The sequence below is a fragment of the Puntigrus tetrazona genome, chromosome 8 (assembly GCF_018831695.1).
Source record: "Puntigrus tetrazona isolate hp1 chromosome 8, ASM1883169v1, whole genome shotgun sequence".
Classification (NCBI taxonomy): Eukaryota; Metazoa; Chordata; class Actinopteri; order Cypriniformes; family Cyprinidae; genus Puntigrus; species Puntigrus tetrazona.
In genome coordinates this window covers 12,699,649-12,718,663 of record NC_056706.1, presented here as the reverse complement: position 1 = coordinate 12,718,663, position 19,015 = coordinate 12,699,649, and the positions used below count along the sequence as shown (strand labels likewise).

The following is a 19,015-nucleotide window of genomic DNA, read 5'->3' as shown; positions in this document are numbered from 1 at the left end:
CATAGAGACGGGTTGTTGCTTCTGTGACATCACGAAGCTGATGGGCCAGTTTTTTCTCAATGATGGTGTTGAGTTCTGTCTCATTTCTCTCTAAAGCCTCCAGCTACACACACACAAAGAAAAAATGGTTATGTAACACAGACATGCAGCTCCAATACTTGGAGTTGTAGTTGTAAAATCTTTATGAGTCCCTTTACAGGGCAATTTATGCACCATCAAACCTCACAAAACATACAAGTTTTATAAAAAAAAAAAAAAAAAAAAAAAAGGAAAGTAAAGAAACTATGACAAAACATGACAAAACTGTTTCTGTTTTAAATAAGTATTTATAGTCAAGAATGCATTTAGGAAAAAAAGACCTTGAATTTTTAACTGTCCTCCATTTGGGTGCTATATATCACCTGCCTAAAGGAAGTAGCTCAAATTCTACATACAAAATGCGGGAGGTATCACCTAAGATAGTCAAAGACTTCCTAAGAACATTTCTTCCACACAAAGCAGACAAATCCAGCTGTGCAGAACCTGTAATCTTTGACCCTAAATTGACGATGCTCTGCAGCTGGGATCTACTTTTAATATTTAATCCATTAAACCCAACAATACTGTGTAAAGTTTATGGATCTTAGCCTGTTTCACACATCCTGTGTCTACATGAGCTTTGCGTAATGCATATTAAATAAATTTATGACAATTAAGCAGTTTGAAGAGTTTTGGTTCAGTTTTGTGAAAAATAAAGATTTTTGGATGTTACGTAAGTATAATTATTACATGAGTTATGTAATATTCAGCAACGTCCAAATCCTAAGAAACACTTAATAATGTATGGGCTCTATTACATTACATAAATAATATGAATTTTTTTTTACGCATTGGTCTGTGCTGAATATTAAAAATGTGCATGCTAATTTCAGCTATATGTACATTTTCATAAAATAATTAATACAATTATGTCAATTCAAAATCAAATCATATAAATCATGTATGTACATACAGTATATACAGTTGCACAGAATTGTAATATCTATCCATACAAAATTTTCTGCCAAAAATGTTATATCATGAAATATCATTAATAATTAATGAAATAAGCCTAACTGTATTGAATAGATGGTAAAGATGTAAATAGTTTCTCACAGCTGTGTTCAGCTCCACAAAAGGAGGAGAGGTGCAGTTGTACAGATCAGGGTCGAGCCATCCTCTCTCTCCGTCACAGTGCCGAATTGCAGTTCCTTTGGGGGAAAAAAAAAAGAACTAATGCATTAGATGGACTTCAAAAAAAAGACACATAAAGGACACAGATGTGAATCAACACACTTACTCACCTACTGATCCTTTGGGACAGGGGACAGCAGCAGGTAGGTTGAACTTTGTTCTGGGCCACCAGATTGCTGATGTTATGGTCTTTGGACAGCCATCATAGATTACTAAGAAAATCGGGTGAGGAAGTGATTAACAAATATGGAGAGAACATGGAAGGATTGATGGTTAGGTGAATGGGTGTTTACTGTACCTTCACAGCCTGTTTGTGTGACCTCAGCAAATGGATTGTCACACATGTTACACTGTCTGCCGATCACTCCAGGTCGACACTGGCACTGGCCGCTCTCCGGGTCACATGACCTTGAGAAGGAGCCCACTGGATAGCAATCGCATGGCAGGCAGACATCACTGCCCCGCCGTCGGTAATGAAACTCCTAACACACACAAAAACATCCATATTAACACACGCTTTCACAACAAAAACAAATAGACAAAATTCCTTCATATATTTCAAAAGCCTGATAAGATTGTGAGTGTTTGTGTTTTCCTTTGGGATCGGAGTGCAATATACGGGTAATCAAAAGCCTGATGTACAGCGTGAGGGTGAGTAAAGCTTTATTACAGCACCCCAGAGTGAGGAACACATTTAATCTCTTAATTACACTTAAGCACACACACACACACACACACACACACACACTCACAAACCAATTAACACTTCCAAGACCAGCTATACAGTATGAACAATTGAACATGTGGGCATTCACTCCTATAAATAGTACCAAGTCAAAAGAATGTGTAAATTTGACTACAACCATTTAAAGACTGGAAGATATTATCTCTACATGCTGGCAAAATGCATACTGTATACAGGAAATTGCAATATAACATGCTACTATTAAGAGAAATTTAAGAGAAACCTAAAATACCTGCAGTTGTACAAATGATGATTTCAATTTAAAGCTGTGGTGCTTTGGCAGGAAATACATGAAATCTCCAGTTTCTATTCTCACTAATTTCTTCGTTATTTTATATGCTCTATATATTGATTTAATAATACATTCTGAAAATAAGGTAAAGCTGGAGTGTGTCTATTGAATGAAAAATGTGTGTCTAAAAAGCTTGAACTGCTAAAAATGCATTGACGATTCACCACAGGCTGTTTTTAGTCTCCTGAAACTCTAAAAGGTCAGGAACATGGAGTTTTCCTCTGAGCATAACGCTCTGCATGTTTATGAAGCTGCTGGTTGTTGGAACAGTTTTACTGTAACTGCTGATCCTTACACTGAAACAGTATGTTTGTGTTCCTATGTTAGTGAGTGTATAGAGCAAACTTGTTCAAGTGGGTTTAAGTATCAAAGCCAGCAATTAAAACACAGATTCAACATTGAAAATAAGAAATCTTCTCGAGCACCAAGTCAACATTACAGAATGATTTCTGAAGGATCCTGTGACACAGTAGACTGGAATAATACTCTAGTGCAAATGTCTTATTGTATAAGACTGTATAAACATTCAGTATAGCAGTATGCCTGTACCTTGCAGTGGCAGTGTCCAGTGGTCTTATTGCAGTCGGTGTCAAAGCCTTTACTGGCTTCACAGTGGCAGGGTCCACATGTTGGGCTGCCCCACCAACCACGAGGACATTGCTGCTCGACCCTACAAACGCACACACACAGTTAGATTTGATCAAATACCTATGTATCTAGGGCAGATCTGACATGGAGAGCGAGACAGCGTGACACACAGAGAGAGAGAGAGAGATGGAGCCAACAGATAAAAGAGAGCAGATGAGATTGCCGCTGTTGTGAAGGATTTGGATGAGGGCGTGTGAGTTTGAGGTAGGGGTTGAATTAGGGTCACATGAGTCACAGTCTGTCGGTAAACTTAAGTCTACTTTCATCCGTTCAAAGCTAGCAAACCTTAAGCACACACACATACATGCGGCTAAGCAGAACAAATGCATCATTAACATGAACACAAACTTATTCGCCATACACATCCAGTCTTTCGGATAAGCTTTGAACACTGGATTAGTGTGACAGAAAACTCTCACACATGCACACAAATTTAGCCGTAAATCTGAATGCATCAATAAAGTCTTTGTCAATCTCTCACTGATTATCTTACTGGTACATTTTGCTTCTCAATTTATTGGAGATTATAGTTAGAATAACAGTAACTGGGCTACAGGAAAGAAGGTATGCGGCGGAAATCCTTTTTTTCTTTATTTTTGTCTTGTTTTCCAGCCCAAAAAATGTTTTTGTTTTGTTTTTTGGAGTGGAATAACTTCAAGTAAACATAAGCAAATATAGTTGGATATATATATATATATATATATATATATATATATATATATATATATATATATATATATATATATATGTGGGATGTGTTAATGTGTACCTGTGCTGGCAGTACTGTCCATAGTGATTGTCCTCACAATCACAAATATATCCATGTGAGGAGCTGGGCTTCCTGTGACACTTTGCTTGATTTTCACATGGGTTCAGCTGACATGCATCCATACAGCTTTTACCGTAGAATCCTGTAAATGAAAAATGTAACACAATATTTTTCCAACAAGTATTTTCTTTGCCATTCTTAGGCTAATTTCAGTGAAAAGTATAAGCACCGTAATTGCTATCACAGAGTTGTTTTAGAAAACAATAGCAGATGTAGGGAGTGTTAAGGGAGTGTTTTGTATACCAGAAAGACTTTAAAATCAAGTTTTCTGTGATCTTTTGAGATGTCGGAGCTCAAAAAAGATTATCCACCGAAAACATCACATCAATTCAACTTCGACAGACTGAGTGACACATTTCAGCGTGAATGCTTTTGCGAACCTAAAGGAATGCAATGCAGGATGAGGAAGTGCCAAATATATTGGATATGACAGCGAACCCTCAGCTTGTTACTCATTTCAGGTGGCTTAAAGGCATAGAGACAAAAAAACACGCCTGTTTAAACAGTCAAAAGCCAAAATAAAACATGACTAACATTATAGATGGATCTGGGGGGGAATAATGCAAAAAAAATTATGATACAAAGAAATTCATCCTAGATAATAAAGGAAAAGACACACATGCCCCAATTAAATCTACAACAATGAAATTCACTTGAGGGGAAAACATCACACACCTCACATACATATTTATTGAATTTAAGGCATAAAACACACAGGAAATGAATGAACTGAAAGTATTTCACTCTCTGCACAAAACAGCCAACAAAACAGCATAGCCTTGATCTCTCCTTCACCAGAGTCATATAGAAAGCCTCCATCTGCACGACAAGTGATCAAAAGACACAATAACCCCCTTTTTCTCTCTCTCTCTTTCAGCAGGGAGATGTTTGAACTACTGTTCAAAAGTGTGCAAACCCTATTAAGATGAATGAAGAAAATCAGCAATGGAATGCAGTAATACAATCATATGCTCGTCTGATGAAGCCTTCCACTGCTTTGAATGCTATAGAAGTCACTACAGGATTACAATAAAGTCTTCAGAAAAAGCAACTTTATTCAGTACACATTCGGCTCAGAGGCTGCAGTACTGAGAATTATTAAAACTGTTAAATTATGCATAGGAATCTAACAAACAACAGAGCAAGAAGGAGAGATATTTCTGTTTTTAAATTTAGGCACTCGTGTGTGTGTGTGTGTGAGAGAGAGAGAAAGAGAGAGAGTGTGTGTGAGTGTGTATGAGAGAGAGAAAGAGAGATGTTGTATGTGTGGGTTTACTCTATCAGGAGGTCTGAGAAATTAATTCAGAGTTTATGAGGGGAGGCTTTGATTTCTCTTTCTGCACAGCACTATTAATAACACTGGGCTGATGCAACTTTAACGGCATGATAATGAAGTGAACGAGTCTGTATCTTCATTTAGACGTGATGGGAGCTCATACCAACATGGGCACTTGTAATGTATATCATGTACTCTGTGGGGGTGAACTGTCAGGCTGTTAACAGAAACCACTGACGTGCTCTATATATTATTAATACATATATAGACTGTACAGATGTCTGACACCACACTGAAAACTGAAAAAAAATATTTGGGATTCAACATTTAGAAATAAGTAGAATTTTTTGCTTTGAATTTTGTACATTCTGTACATCTTTTTGTTTGAATTTTATACATTCTGTACATCTTACCTGGTTCACAAACACAGGTGTGTCGATCCCATTCATCTGTGCACTGGCTGTGGCCGGGGCAAGGGGAGGAGTTACACGGGTTGCCAACATTACAGCCTGTCTCCACCTTGATAGTTCTGGAAGGGCGGGGCAACGCAGGGGAATCAGGACGCACCCCTAGACGCATTCCCTGAGGATAAGCACGCAGATATGCATCCAATTAATGACACACACATCTCAAATAATGGCACAATGACAAATATAAAAAAAATAAATGAAACACATTTTAAAAAACACTTTTTGATCAAATTTATTTTATTAAAAAAAAAAAAAAAAAAATCACAGATGTTTAAAAAAACATTATTTTGACAAAGAAAATGAATAATAATAAAATTTAAATATACTATTAATAAAGTGAATAATAATAAAATGTATGTCTTTTGTTTTAATAAATGTAAATTCTAATCATCACTATAAATGGAAATTTAGTTGGTAAAGGCTTTCCTGAGTGCACATTTGAAAAAAACCTTTATATTATGTCTGTTCTCTAAGTTCTCATTAATTATTCAACTAATTGTCTGCTTGTTAAAAACTAATGACACCATTAGGAATTCAAAACTACCAATAATTCATACATTACAGAAGGCAGAAGAGCGTTGAGCACAGTTAAGATTAAATAAGGTTATTATAAAAAGAGAAATGACTTGAAGTTACAAAGACGCACCTGAATGCAGCCACGTATCCCATTTTGCACCTCTCCTGACCCTAAAACTCCGCCTACATGTAGATGCTTCACCTTTACACCATTAATCTCATTGCCGACAATGACTGTTCCCTGTGACAGAGACAGTTTTGAAGATAGGCAGAGGATGGAGAAAGAGTGAGGTTAGATTAGTTGATTTAAGTTATGTTGCATGCAAATAAGTGTTTAATCACTTAACCAGTGGATCTGTGTCTGATTTGTAGTTTAATCCAGAAAGATTAGGATCTGATATTCATATATTCCAGATTATGGATTACAACACAGGATTATAACAGTCAGTCAGCAACATAATAGGGGTTAGAGGACCACTTATGTGTGGGTGTATGTGTTTGTGTGTACCTGATACAGTCCAAAGTCCAGTCGGACTGTAGCGATATATCTAGTCTCTCTGCCACTCCTGACATCACGGAGCTCGAGCTGTAGGTCATGCCAGCGTCCATCACACACTTGAACCTGATCCAGTCTCAACCTGACCGGCCGAGTCGAACCCCGTGCCACAGAAAACACCAGCTGACCCGAAACCACCTGGAACCAGAAACACACACAGCAGGGGTTTTCATCTTCCTCTTCCTTTAACTTCCTCTTTCCACCAATTAGATTATTTATTGAAAAAAACCCTGTAAATATTAACATCAGATTTAATTAAAATTTAAAATAAATAAAATTTAATCAAATTGAAACTTATTTACATTTAATCCATTTTAAATGTAAACTTTTGTAAAAGTAAACAGATAGTTGACGTATGAAAGTGTCCTGTGGTGTGATGTAAACGTGTAAAGAAAAGATAAACCTCTCATGCAATTTTTTTTTTTTACATTTTTGCTATGTCTCACCACAGGGCACTGTCCAATTTTTATTTGTCAACTACCCAAACATTCATTTAAAAATCATCAAAATTAATTTCGCTTTGCCGGGCCGAGCACTTTAACTTATTGGCTCCACAAAATAAATAAAGCAAGAAACACATAAATAAATAAATACATCGGTACAGGAAAGAAAGTCAAACAGCGTGTATACCTGAAAGATCAAGTTGGTGTACTGTCCAGCTTGAGCCTGTAGGAGAACCCCCTCTTTTGATCTGGTGCGGAACACCAGTCCCATGTACCAGGGTGTAGTGATGGTGACTTCATTCTTCAGGTCCCACCACAGCGCACTGTTTCCAAGGAAACGATGTGGGTGGGACATCACTGTGAAAGAATCATTACGACAACAACATCATCAGTGATGTCATCGGGACATTAACATTTAGTAATAGTTCCTGTTTGATACTGGCATTCTGGTTTAATAATTACCTAAGGGTCAACAGAGAAATATTTTATGCATGAATGAGTTTTGTGTTTTTATGTGGGTCTCACCTAAGCTACAGTCCTTTCCTCCAAATCCCACAGGGCAGTCACAGGAGAATGTCTCCCAGCTCACCCGACATGTGCCGCCATTCTGGCACGGGTTCGATTTACAGAAAGGCAGTTTGGCACTGCAACCTAATACAGACACAGAGCGTAACCTCACAACTGTCGCAGCCAGTCACATAAACATCACAATCCCCATAATAACGGCCAATAATAGGACAAGAATAAGCACAAATGCTCTCAAAATTATAGGTATACGGTACAATATCATTCAAAGGTTTGGGTTCAGTAAGACTTTTTTAAAAACTCTCTTTTGCTCTCTTCAAGTCTTTTATGCCCACTATTTATTTGATTAAAAATACAATAAAAACTGTACGTTTGTGATCTATTTTATACATTTAAAGTACGCTCATGAAATATTTCTGCTTATTTTAAATGTTTCAATTTTTAAATGCTTAATATTTTGGGGGAAACTGTGATTCATGGATGAATAGAAAGTGGCTTTTTTTTTTTTTTTTTTTTTTTTTTTTTTTTTTTTTTTTTTTTTTTACAATGTCACTTTTCATTACTGATTTTCCAAACTTTTGAATGGCAGTGTATGTTGAAATCAGAATCACGAATACAGAACGTCACTATTATAACACTTTCAAAAATCACACACACCTGGTAGAGTGCCATTATTAGCGATGAATCCTGCCATGTCCACTGGTCTGTTATCAATATGCAGGTCTTTCATGCAGCCAATAAATTCTCTTGTAGTAAATGGGAAGTTTTCAGGCAGGTTAGGAAGTCCACCCAAAAACAATGGGCCTGTCAGATCCAGAGACCTGTGAGAAAAACCCAAAAGGAAAGAAATGTGTTCTCCTGAGCTTATATCTCCTGATACACTTTTCAAGTGTATGTGAGCACATAAAGGTGGATATATTAGGTTGTGGATGCTCACTTTTTGCTGCTGGTCTGTCTTCCCTGTGCAGCACAGCTGTAGTTGCCGAGCTGAATGCCAAACCTCAGCGAAACAGCCGTGTCACAGTCATCTACACTCAAGACTGCGACCTTCTCATCAGAAGGACCCTGGACGTCACCGCTCACACTGCGCTTTGGCTAGATACAAGCACAAACAAGTTCTCATGAGTACACAAATGCAAAGCACATGACTATATTATGAATAAATGAAAGTGACTGTTACCATACCACTTTTTTAGAGGACTTGCTCACCTTGTTGTAGTAATGGATGTGAACGGTGTGCCAGTTGCCATCACTCACTCCGCCAGGCAGGTATGGACTCACCTGAGTAGACGACTCACCTGTGCAAAGGTCACACAGAGGTCAGAAGTTGATATTACTGAGAGAAAAATTTACACTACAACATATATTAGATGATCAGATTTAAATTGTAGAATCATGAACTGGTCCAGGATTTATACAAATGTTCTGAAACAAACTAACTTTTATTTATTTATTTATTTATTTTTTACCTGTGGAGTATTTAAGAACCATTTGTCCATCCAGTATCTCCAATGCAAGGAAGTCGTGCTTCTCATTAAACCGACCATTGTAGAAAAGCAAACCATTACTTTCCAATGTGGCAAACCTACAAAAGACATTTAATTCTCATCAAAGATCTGGAATGACTCAGAGCAGGTCCATTTAGGACATAATGCGATTTAGAGTGATGTCCGCAAACTGAAAAGAAGAGCACACTCGGCATAAAATGATCTCTAAAGTAATTCCAGTCAACCTAGAAAGTTTTTATGGGAAAAGTTTAGCAAACATTATCCATTAAAACTTTCGGTGACACTTTAGAATAGGTTAACTGTTAACTAATAACTACAATCTTTCCCTCAATAAATTCTTAATTTGGCGCTTATTAATAGTTAGTGCAGTAGTTGTTAAGTTTAGGTAATGGGTAGGATTCGGGATCTAGAATAAGACATTAATATGTGCATAATTAGCGCTAAAAATGGCTAATATTCTAGTGATACGCATGTTAACAAGCAACTAATAGGTTCAATAGGTGTTTCCAGAGTAAAAAACATGCATACTTATAATACTATTACAATTGCTAATACTATTGATGGCTTCTTACATGAGTACTCCACATTTCACATTTATTTTCATGTAAATCGTTCATTAATGTATGAACTTTCCACATTTCAGCAGCAAAGCACCCTTTTAAAATAAGATGAAAGCCAGAATAACAATCTTTCTTTTTGCATGCCTCTGAATGTCATTCCTGGTTACTCACTTTAAAACATCTTTTAGCGTGGTCCAGACAAAACACTGACAACAGGCCCGAGCTGTGAGAGAGATGGACCTTGTTTGCGCTCCACTGAGCAAAGACTTTTAGATTTTAAAGAGTTTTTTATAGGACATGGTCAGTCTGTAAATTGCACACTGTAGCACAATGGTTATCTTTCGGTGCAGAGAGGCAAGACTTTAACCGAGAGAAGGATTTAATATTCTGGCGTGTCTAGGGAGATGAGAGAAGGTTGTGCCCTTTCCGAATGTGTTGATATTTGACCACGTTAATAAATAAAATAGCTCTGTTTTAGTCACCCTGGAGATTACAACAAACAACCATTATATTACCTCTGTGCCACAGCAGCCAAACCCTGACCAATCGCATCAAACACATGACCAGAAAATATCACTCACAAGGGGAAGTGGAAAAAAAACAAAACAGGATGAAAGAAAAGAAAGAGAGTGCTAAGGAGCTTTTCTTATGAGAGAGCATGAAAGGAAGAGGGGAGAATACAAGAAACAGATCACAGAGAAGAAAATTAGATTTATGACATTAGAAGATTTTAAAAGTGTACGAGTGGGTGATATTTTATATTATTACGATTTTAAAATAATTTCTGCTACCTGAGAAAGAAGAAAAATGATTCAAATCATAAATATAGTCTTAAATGGTCATCTCTGTCATAATTTTGGCCTTGAATAAGATGTGTGTACTCACGAGAGGGAGATGGAGAGGTGGAATCGTTGACGGAGTCCCCTGAACATCATGAATGATTTTGGCGGGAAGGATCTGGTGGTGACAGAGCAAAACGGCTTCTCATACCCTCCTGCAGGACACTCACACCTGAATCCTCCTCCGGAGAGCTCGCGGCATGTCCCGCCGTTACGACAAACGCCTGCTACACACCGGCCACCACGCCGGTCCAACTCACACCGCTCGCCTGAGTCAGACAGAGAAAACAGGACATTTAAAATACATAAAATACACAAACATGCGGCAAAACAAATACACGTGGACGCATTGATGCACACTTCAATTCAGCCGTACTCCTTCACATTATTTATAGGTCAAAATTGTACTGCACTGCAAAAATGAAGTGCTGAAGATAATAAAGACACCATTTTTGTTTTTATGTTACGTGATTACTAAATTCACTTACAGCATTTAAAATGTTTGATTTGAGTTTTTAGTTTTTTTGTTTATTTAGACAAAATACTTTTGAATTTAGAATCAGACACTAATCACTCATAACAGGAAAATAATTCAGCTAAATGGTTTGACTGGACTTAAAATGTCATGCAAAATTTCCTGTTTTGATTACTTTTAAGATTGAAATCTATGGAATCTCGAATTTCTTAAATCATTTAGTTTGCTTAAATGCCTTTCTCACAATGCAAGCTTACACTCAAATATTTTATCGCAGTCCAGTGATTTTACATGTTTAGAAATACACGTTACTGAATGTGACAACAAACCAAAATTTACATAAAACCGGCAAACAATCCAAAATGCTAACCTAATAATTATTCATGCCCTAATGCATGCTGGGAATAGTGAGTGAACAGGACCAAATCACATAGCAAGTTCTATTTTTACTTAATCCAAGAATCATTTCACAGCTTTATGTAGAATTTGAAGAGCAGAACATTAAAGACTGCATTTTAATCAGTCATATTTTGGATAAAAATCCTATAAATTGTACCATCACTGTATCAGCAGGGGTCTAGCTTACACATGTTAGCGATGTGTAGAAGCCCTGTAAAAACCTGTAGACGGGAATGTCCCAGTGGACCAATAACAGACACACACATAGACACTACATAAAGCAGCTTGTTGTTTGGGTTTTGAAACATCAGCAGATCCTGCCCTTAGGCTTTATGAAGCCGAGCCAAATGTGAGCCAGATTCTGGCACTGTGATGTTCCAGCATTGTGTTGGTGAGCCTCTGGCATCAGTTAAATAAAGCACATTAATGTGCATGCGTGTACAAACCTCTGGCACAGACACACATGGAGACATCTCCGTTTCCCTTTAGTGGGAGTGTGAAAATACTGCCTTTAAAAGCGCTTCAATCTTTGACCCACCACCACAGAAATACACAAACACACAACCACATGCCTTAGGACACACATACGGACAGACACACACCACAGGCAAAGAAACCATTAATGTTTACATGATGGTAACTGCTCACTGCAAACCAGCCACAGATACACACACACACACACTAAAGCCCTCAAGACACACGGACTCATGGATTTAGAGAAGCTCAGTCCAGCCTTTATCCTACTGGCTACTTAGACTGAGAATTATTTGCATATTCAACGAGATGTATTAGCATATTCATCATAGCTTACAAACATATCACCTGCAAAGGGAGAAGGATTTTAGCACACATTCCTCTTGACAGCACCAGACTGAATATTCAAAAGCCATATAAAATAAGTTACTGTGCCCAGAATAAAAATATATATAAGCAGGTCACAGGCCTTTGAATATCAAGTGAACCGCATTTTTCTAACTAAAATCATAAATTAAAGAGGACTTTCTTCATAAGAAGGACTTTCTTCATAAGGAATAACTAATTCCTTTGGAAAATTAATTTACTAAAAGATTCAAAGCATCAAACTATTTGGCCAACGTCCATTTTGGACAGATAAAAGACAGATACTACTGCATTACAGCTGAACTTAAATCGCTAAATTAATTCTGCAATCTATGGGTTCAGTTAAATATAGTGTAGGTAATTTAGTGAAATTTAACTAAACCAATTATAGATGTACTGTAGATTTAATGGAATAAAATCTGATTACATTTAGTGAGCTAAAACAATTCAGATGACCAAACTATCATAAACTAAATGACATAAATTTAAATCAAAATCAAAATCAACACTGCTGACAATTATTCAACATTCCACAGTAACTCCTGAAAAACGTATCTAAACATCTAAAAATATTTTTGTGGGGAAATAAAACTCAGAATGTATGCATATTCTACATATTTACATAGTTTCTTGTCTGTAGTGCTGCAGACAGTATAATAGTAATCCAGGGCTAATAGGATGTTTTATTATTATTTAGCATGTCACACAACCCTGGTTTCAAAGTATATGCCCCTGGCCCTTGTTAAACCATATGAACTGTCTGACATGAACACAAGCAATTCTGAGAAAACATTTCACACTGACTGCTACTGCTCTCGGTGCACTTACTGACACACAGTCAAAGACATACAGCAATTTCTTTAAACTCCTCAACCAGAACTGCCAGAAAGACACGAACATAAACACAGCATGCTAAAACTCAAACAGCCCCTCTGTGTTCAACGAGGTATAAAAGTTTTCATCTTAAAGTCCAAAAATAAACAAAAAAACAGAACTGCCTTCACATATCCGCGACAAAAACAAGTGGTAGATATTCACCTACATGAGCATGCAAGCTCAGTTATCTCTACACGGACAAAAGACGAGCTTTTAGGTACACACACGCTCTCAAATACACACTTAAACAAATCTCTATTGATTCTCAGGTGACTCCAGCAGGGAAAGGTTTTAAGAACCCTCTCTGCAAATATCTCTCCATCTCTAGTCTCTCTATCTTTAGTCTCTAGATACTTTTGTCCTTTTATATTTGTGTCAGGTACTCGCTCTCCTTCTTTTTAACAGCTGTTCACTTCCTGACTTACTATTAAGAGCACTTTTCCCTCTTTCTTCTCTTCTTTTTCTGTTTCACTCTCTTCCCCGCTACCTATCCACTCCATTCCCTCAGAATATTTGGTAATGTATTCTCTTCCCTTCGTTCAAATGATGTTTAATTCATCAAAGCTATTCTTCTCCTCTTGGGCTAAACCACCCTCTCTACCCAACCCCCACCACACACATGGTACGGCCCTCGGGGGATCCTGCATCTGCCCCTGCTTTCATCCTTCCGTTGGATTTCTTTTGCTCTCTTTCACTTTCTCTCATACTGCAGCGTTTGTATTGCTAAGAGTTGCTCATTTAACTTCAGACTGACTTGACTGCTGAGAGTTTAGATCTGTTTAACTCCCATGGCCACACATGTACAATGAAGAAGCGGTTGTGCTGCACCACCAGTAGCCACCGTCTAGTCTCAGCATCAGATGGTGCGCCCACGGATCGCTCACAGCTCCTTCACTGGCCATCTGATGCATATTGCACAGAAAACTGGCATCGTATGATTGGCAGGATGCTGCATAATTTTCAAATGCTTTTTTCGAAGTACTAGAAATGGATTTGGAAACACCAAAGACGCTTATAGCCAGGGCTGAGTTAAATTATTGATTTTCCCATTACTTGAGATATTCCTTTGAAAGATCTCTTAGGTCTTAAAATCCCAAAATTTACTATTTATTTTTTAGCAAGTCTGTTTTTATATAAGTTTATTTTACCCATATTTGCAGTCCATAACTTAATATCAAGAAATAAGAAATTATTACTTTAAACATGAAACGAAATGTAATGCTTAAAAATGTAGATAAATAATAAATTGATAAATCATGTTTAAATTGAAAAAAAAAAATGGACACAGTTACGGCCATTTGCTTTTCTTTGTCCAGATATTGATTGGGATTTTTTTGTTGTTGTTTTGTCAAATGCTTTTGCCAGTCAAGTATAAAAAAAGCCATCCATTTGTGCATCCTTATAAAAATTATTTTAAATGTAATTTTGGCAAAAATGATTACATAAATGTACATTTTTGTAATGTACCAAGCAAGAAGAAGTCCTTAAATAATTTATAGCTGTAGCTTAGAGGTTTAAAAAAAATAGAAAAAGAGAGACATTAGAAAAGGATTCAGAAATAAATCCAATCAAATCAAATTTTGAATGGAATGGAAATTTTGTGAATTAGAATCGAACTGAACTGGGAATCTGTATCTATAACCAGCATCAAATCTTCAAGAGACATTCTGTCTTCCTGTCTAAGCACAGAAGAAACATCAAATGCCAAGGGTTGTTGGGTTTGTTGGATCATTGTGTCAACCTGTCTGTTGCCTTGTGTTGGGAAGCATGAACATGACAGTTTTTATTTTCATCATTCTACTGTACATCCAACAGCCAACTTTAGTACACACTTGACATGTTGCCGTTTGTTTTGGCAGTGTGAACCAGCCATAAGTGGGCGATTCTTGGCCCTGAATAAACTGCAAAGTGCACCAGACGTTCGTTTGCAAATCCTTGTAAGACTTCCCATAATCTAGGAAGACTTCCTGACATACACGATCACGCTCTCACCTGTGTAATCCTCTCGACAGATGCAGGTGTAGCCTCCCTCTCTGCGAGCACACACTCCTCCATTCAAGCAGGGGTTTGAGTAACACAGGTTAATTTCAATCTCGCAGTAATCTCCCGTAAATCCGGCGGGGCACCGGCAGCGCAGCCCTGTGATAGGATGGATGGGCCGGAACAGCGTAGATGGGGAGGTGATAAAGGGAGCGGAGCTGTTGAAGCGGAGAACGCTGATGCACTTCATGTAGTTCTGACATGGCTCACGTAAACACACGTTATCATCAAATGGGAGAACCTGCAGGAATAAAAAATACAGTGTCAGCGTAGTGCGAGTAGGTCCGTCTGTATGTGCTCTCACCATACAGAGAACTAGGAGATTGCTTTTATTTAATTAATACATTTAGTCAAGCTGAATTTTTTTCAATTAATAAAATGCAATCAAAAAACATTTAAATGTTTTAATAATTTCTCATTTCTTATTTCTTTTAATTACATGTTAGCTGTGAATTAAATAAATTGCTTTAAATATATGTTTTTATTTCTCGGTTTGAGAGGTTTATTCATTTCATTAAGTTTATTAGGGTTATTTGGATTTATTCAGCAAAAGTAAGGACGTGTTACAAAAGATTTATTTTCATCTAAAAAATAATCAAATAATCCTGCAAGAAACCATGTTATCATTTCTACAAAAATATGAAACTGCACTGATGTTAGGTGATAATAAGACTGATAATAAGAAATATTACTTGAGCAGAGAATCAGTAAATTTCTGAAGGATCATGTGACACTGACAACTGACGTAATGACTGCTGAAAATACATACTTTGACATCACAAGAATAAATGCCATTTTAAAATATATAAACACAGAAGTCTATTTCACAATGTTGCTGTTTTTACTGTAATTGTGATCGAATAAATACAGCCTTTATATTATTATTTATTTATTTTTTTTGTAGAATTAAATGGCAACTGATTCAAATGTATTCAAATGTATGCCATTACTTTATTTAAGAAGTATCAAAACAATATCTGACATTTATATTAAAGTTAGTTTTTATAGATTCTTACTGTATCTAATGATCTTCGTAAGGCAGAGTGTGTATATGTGTTTTACCTCCATATGTGCAAGGGCGTTGAGTCTAGGTCTGTTGAGGTACAGCTGCTCCTCCAGAGCCTCCGATGGGAAAAACTGCCCTCCCGGCAATGCAGCGGAGAAACTAACATTGAGCACCTTTCCTGCATCTGCATCCGGCTGCACATTGAACACAAACACATCATCAGGAGAGACTGAAAGCACTGCTGACACCCCTTCCAGGAAGTGAGTGAGCAGCGGGGACAGGAAGTGCTCCTGGGACATGTTCTGGAGTCGCACGGTGATGCTGCTGCTGAGCATCTCCTCCGTAATGATGAGAACCCGCAACACACACTGAGCGCTGATGCTGTGAATGCCATCTGAGAAACGGAGACAAAAGAAGACGAAGTGAGTTAGAGAGCGATAATAAACTTGAAAACTACAAGCCTTGTCCTGTATAAAAGCAGTGTGTCACATCACTTTAAGTTCAGTGATAAGAACATGTCTGACAGATCAGTCACAACACCACTTCAGCTGCTGTCACGTAGTCTATGTTTTACTCTGTTGCAATCTGAAACGCTTTTAACAGTAGCTGTGAGAGTTGTACTCCTCCAGAGGTCCATCTCAGCATGTGAACTGAGCCAGATATCATCTACAGCTCACTGACTGTGAAATTAGCAACATGCTGTGGAGTGAATCATGTGTGTCCATCAAACGCACACATACTTCACGCTCATACACACACGAATGCACGCAGTACATATGTAACGGAGGCCAGCGAGTAGGTGCTGTGCAAGGTAAACCTCAAACCTCAAAAAGAGGTGCCCTAGCGACTGTCGCTAGTGGTCATGGCCTTTAGCCTCCTTGTTAAAGCACACCTGGGTTTGAGACCTACTCGGAGTGAATACGAGTTGTGGCACAGGGGGGTTACACAAACAACACAGAAGGTTTGGAGCTGAAAAGAGAGCATGCTGCAAAGACAGGGGGATAAAGGAAGAAAAAAAGATTCAAGAATTTCTGTGATTGAACGGACACTGAGTACGCGAACCTGATGAAACCTTGCCCAGATTACATTTCACCACCAAATCAATACATACATTAGGTTTTGTATGTAGAAAATTAAGTTGATTTGTAGAGCTTTTCTATTTTGTTTTGCTTTGCGAGCATTCATTCTAAATGGTGATTCTCAAGATGCTTATTAGTGTAAAGATACATTCACTTTTACTGTTGCACAATGAAATTTCACAGGCAAAATCTAGACATTCAATAGAAATCCATGTGATCGAAAGCCCACAAAAACATTTTAATTCTGCCATTATTTACTCACATTCATGTATTAAGTCAGCTATGTCTGTTTTGCTGCAGTGTCAGTAGGAAATGTCAGTTTACATTTCAAAACATTAATTTTGCCATTAATTGTAATAATCAAGTGAGATTTCTGTTTGCACAAGAAGTCCGACTGTATAAAACACAAACGAAGCATGTATAAGATCTGCAGAGTTACAGAGCTCATTTATTCTATCCAAAAGAGAAGGTTGATCCAGGCTCATTTAAACATGCTCCCAGATGTCTACATCACAATGTGGTAATATAAGTGCATGATGCAGCCCAAATGTTCATGCAAAGACAGAAAGTGTGGTTTCAGTAGCCATGTCAAAGAGAGCTGTTTCTGTGTGAAAGCAAAAACGCTTTACTTGGCTATAAGTATATGCAGTTAGGAATTATTAAGATTACTTACAACAGAACAAAACAAAACAGACGTTCAACTTAGTGCAACGCACATGACAGTTTGGTGAACCTAGGATAAGCTGCACTGATGCAACACTGACACGTTTCTCATGTGCAACCATTGAGACAGTTCATACTGTCGGCAGTTCAGTTATCATATCTGGAAAATGCAGATAACCGAGCTGATTGATGGCAACCAACTTTGCAACCGTTACATGAACAGCAGTATCACAGGGGTGCATGTGCATGTGTGTGTGTGAGAGAGAGAGAGAGAGAGAGAGAGAGAGAGAGAGAGAGAGAGAGAGAGGCATTTAAGCCAAACCCTGTTATGATGAATAAGTTCAATTGAAATAAAATGTCATTGCCATAAAATCTAAATTGTCCTTGCTTTTCCTTTGAGAGGATAAAATAAATTATGACCTAGACAAGTTCTTGACTAGGCTTCTGACATCTAGCTGCACACACACACACACACTAGTGGCTGTAAATGTAGACCAGTTTCCAGTTTTTGGACTGTGGGTCCCAAAATACCCACCATTGCACTATTATCATTAAAGTGACCACTGAAGCACACAGAAGTGCTGTTTTCTTTAATACCGCAGTACCACTAACACCATTCTAATCCATTCTGAATCATGTTATTCAGTATATCCATGCTGTTTGTACAACATTGATGATACTTTCACAGTTGCCTTTCCATTTTCTAAATGATTTTCTCCTGCATGCAATAAAATGTTTTGGATATAAAGTGCATGAACACAGTCTTGGCAGCAAGTCACTCTGAAGTCGATTTAAATTGAGTGAAAGAAAATTACACAGAAAAGAGGAAATGATTCAGCAGGCAGTGAGCAGGAGAGAGAGATGGGGTGAGGGGTGAGGCTGCTGGAGGCTGGTAAGGAGGAGTCAGGGATGGGAAAGAATAAAAGCGCAGAAGATAAAATGAATGGGGGAGGGGAGAAAGAGAGACGTTAGATCATAATGTCATCCCCTTAAAAGTCATACCTTTCATGCTGATAAGCATTTCTTATAAAATATACAATCCATCCCCCATTTCTGTCTCTCTCACACACACAGACTGAAACAAGACGCTATTTGGACTCAGCTGCACCTGTCATTTTAATCCATTCACTGTACAAATTATGGCAACAATGATTCAGGTACTGAGGAATGGTATACTGGCGCTTCTGTATTTTATAACTTTATAACTACCATATGTTT

At 37.6% G+C, this 19,015-nt stretch overlaps 1 protein-coding gene across 1 annotated transcript in view; it reads right to left on the bottom strand.

The window, feature by feature from the left end:
- celsr3 (cadherin, EGF LAG seven-pass G-type receptor 3) overlaps positions 1-19,015 on the bottom strand; it is a 40,941-nt gene that overhangs the window by 12,313 nt on the left and 9,613 nt on the right. Inside the window, 18 exon segments of the mRNA XM_043246784.1 lie at positions 1-103; positions 1,135-1,229; positions 1,323-1,424; positions 1,511-1,694; positions 2,799-2,919; positions 3,667-3,808; positions 5,416-5,584; positions 6,119-6,229; positions 6,497-6,682; positions 7,175-7,344; positions 7,513-7,638; positions 8,170-8,333; positions 8,450-8,607; positions 8,722-8,810; positions 8,982-9,097; positions 10,466-10,688; positions 15,002-15,290; positions 16,112-16,449. The exon segment at positions 1-103 is cut by the window's left edge and continues 107 nt beyond it. Of these exon segments, the coding sequence (XP_043102719.1) occupies positions 1-103; positions 1,135-1,229; positions 1,323-1,424; positions 1,511-1,694; positions 2,799-2,919; positions 3,667-3,808; positions 5,416-5,584; positions 6,119-6,229; positions 6,497-6,682; positions 7,175-7,344; positions 7,513-7,638; positions 8,170-8,333; positions 8,450-8,607; positions 8,722-8,810; positions 8,982-9,097; positions 10,466-10,688; positions 15,002-15,290; positions 16,112-16,449 (2,886 nt within the window).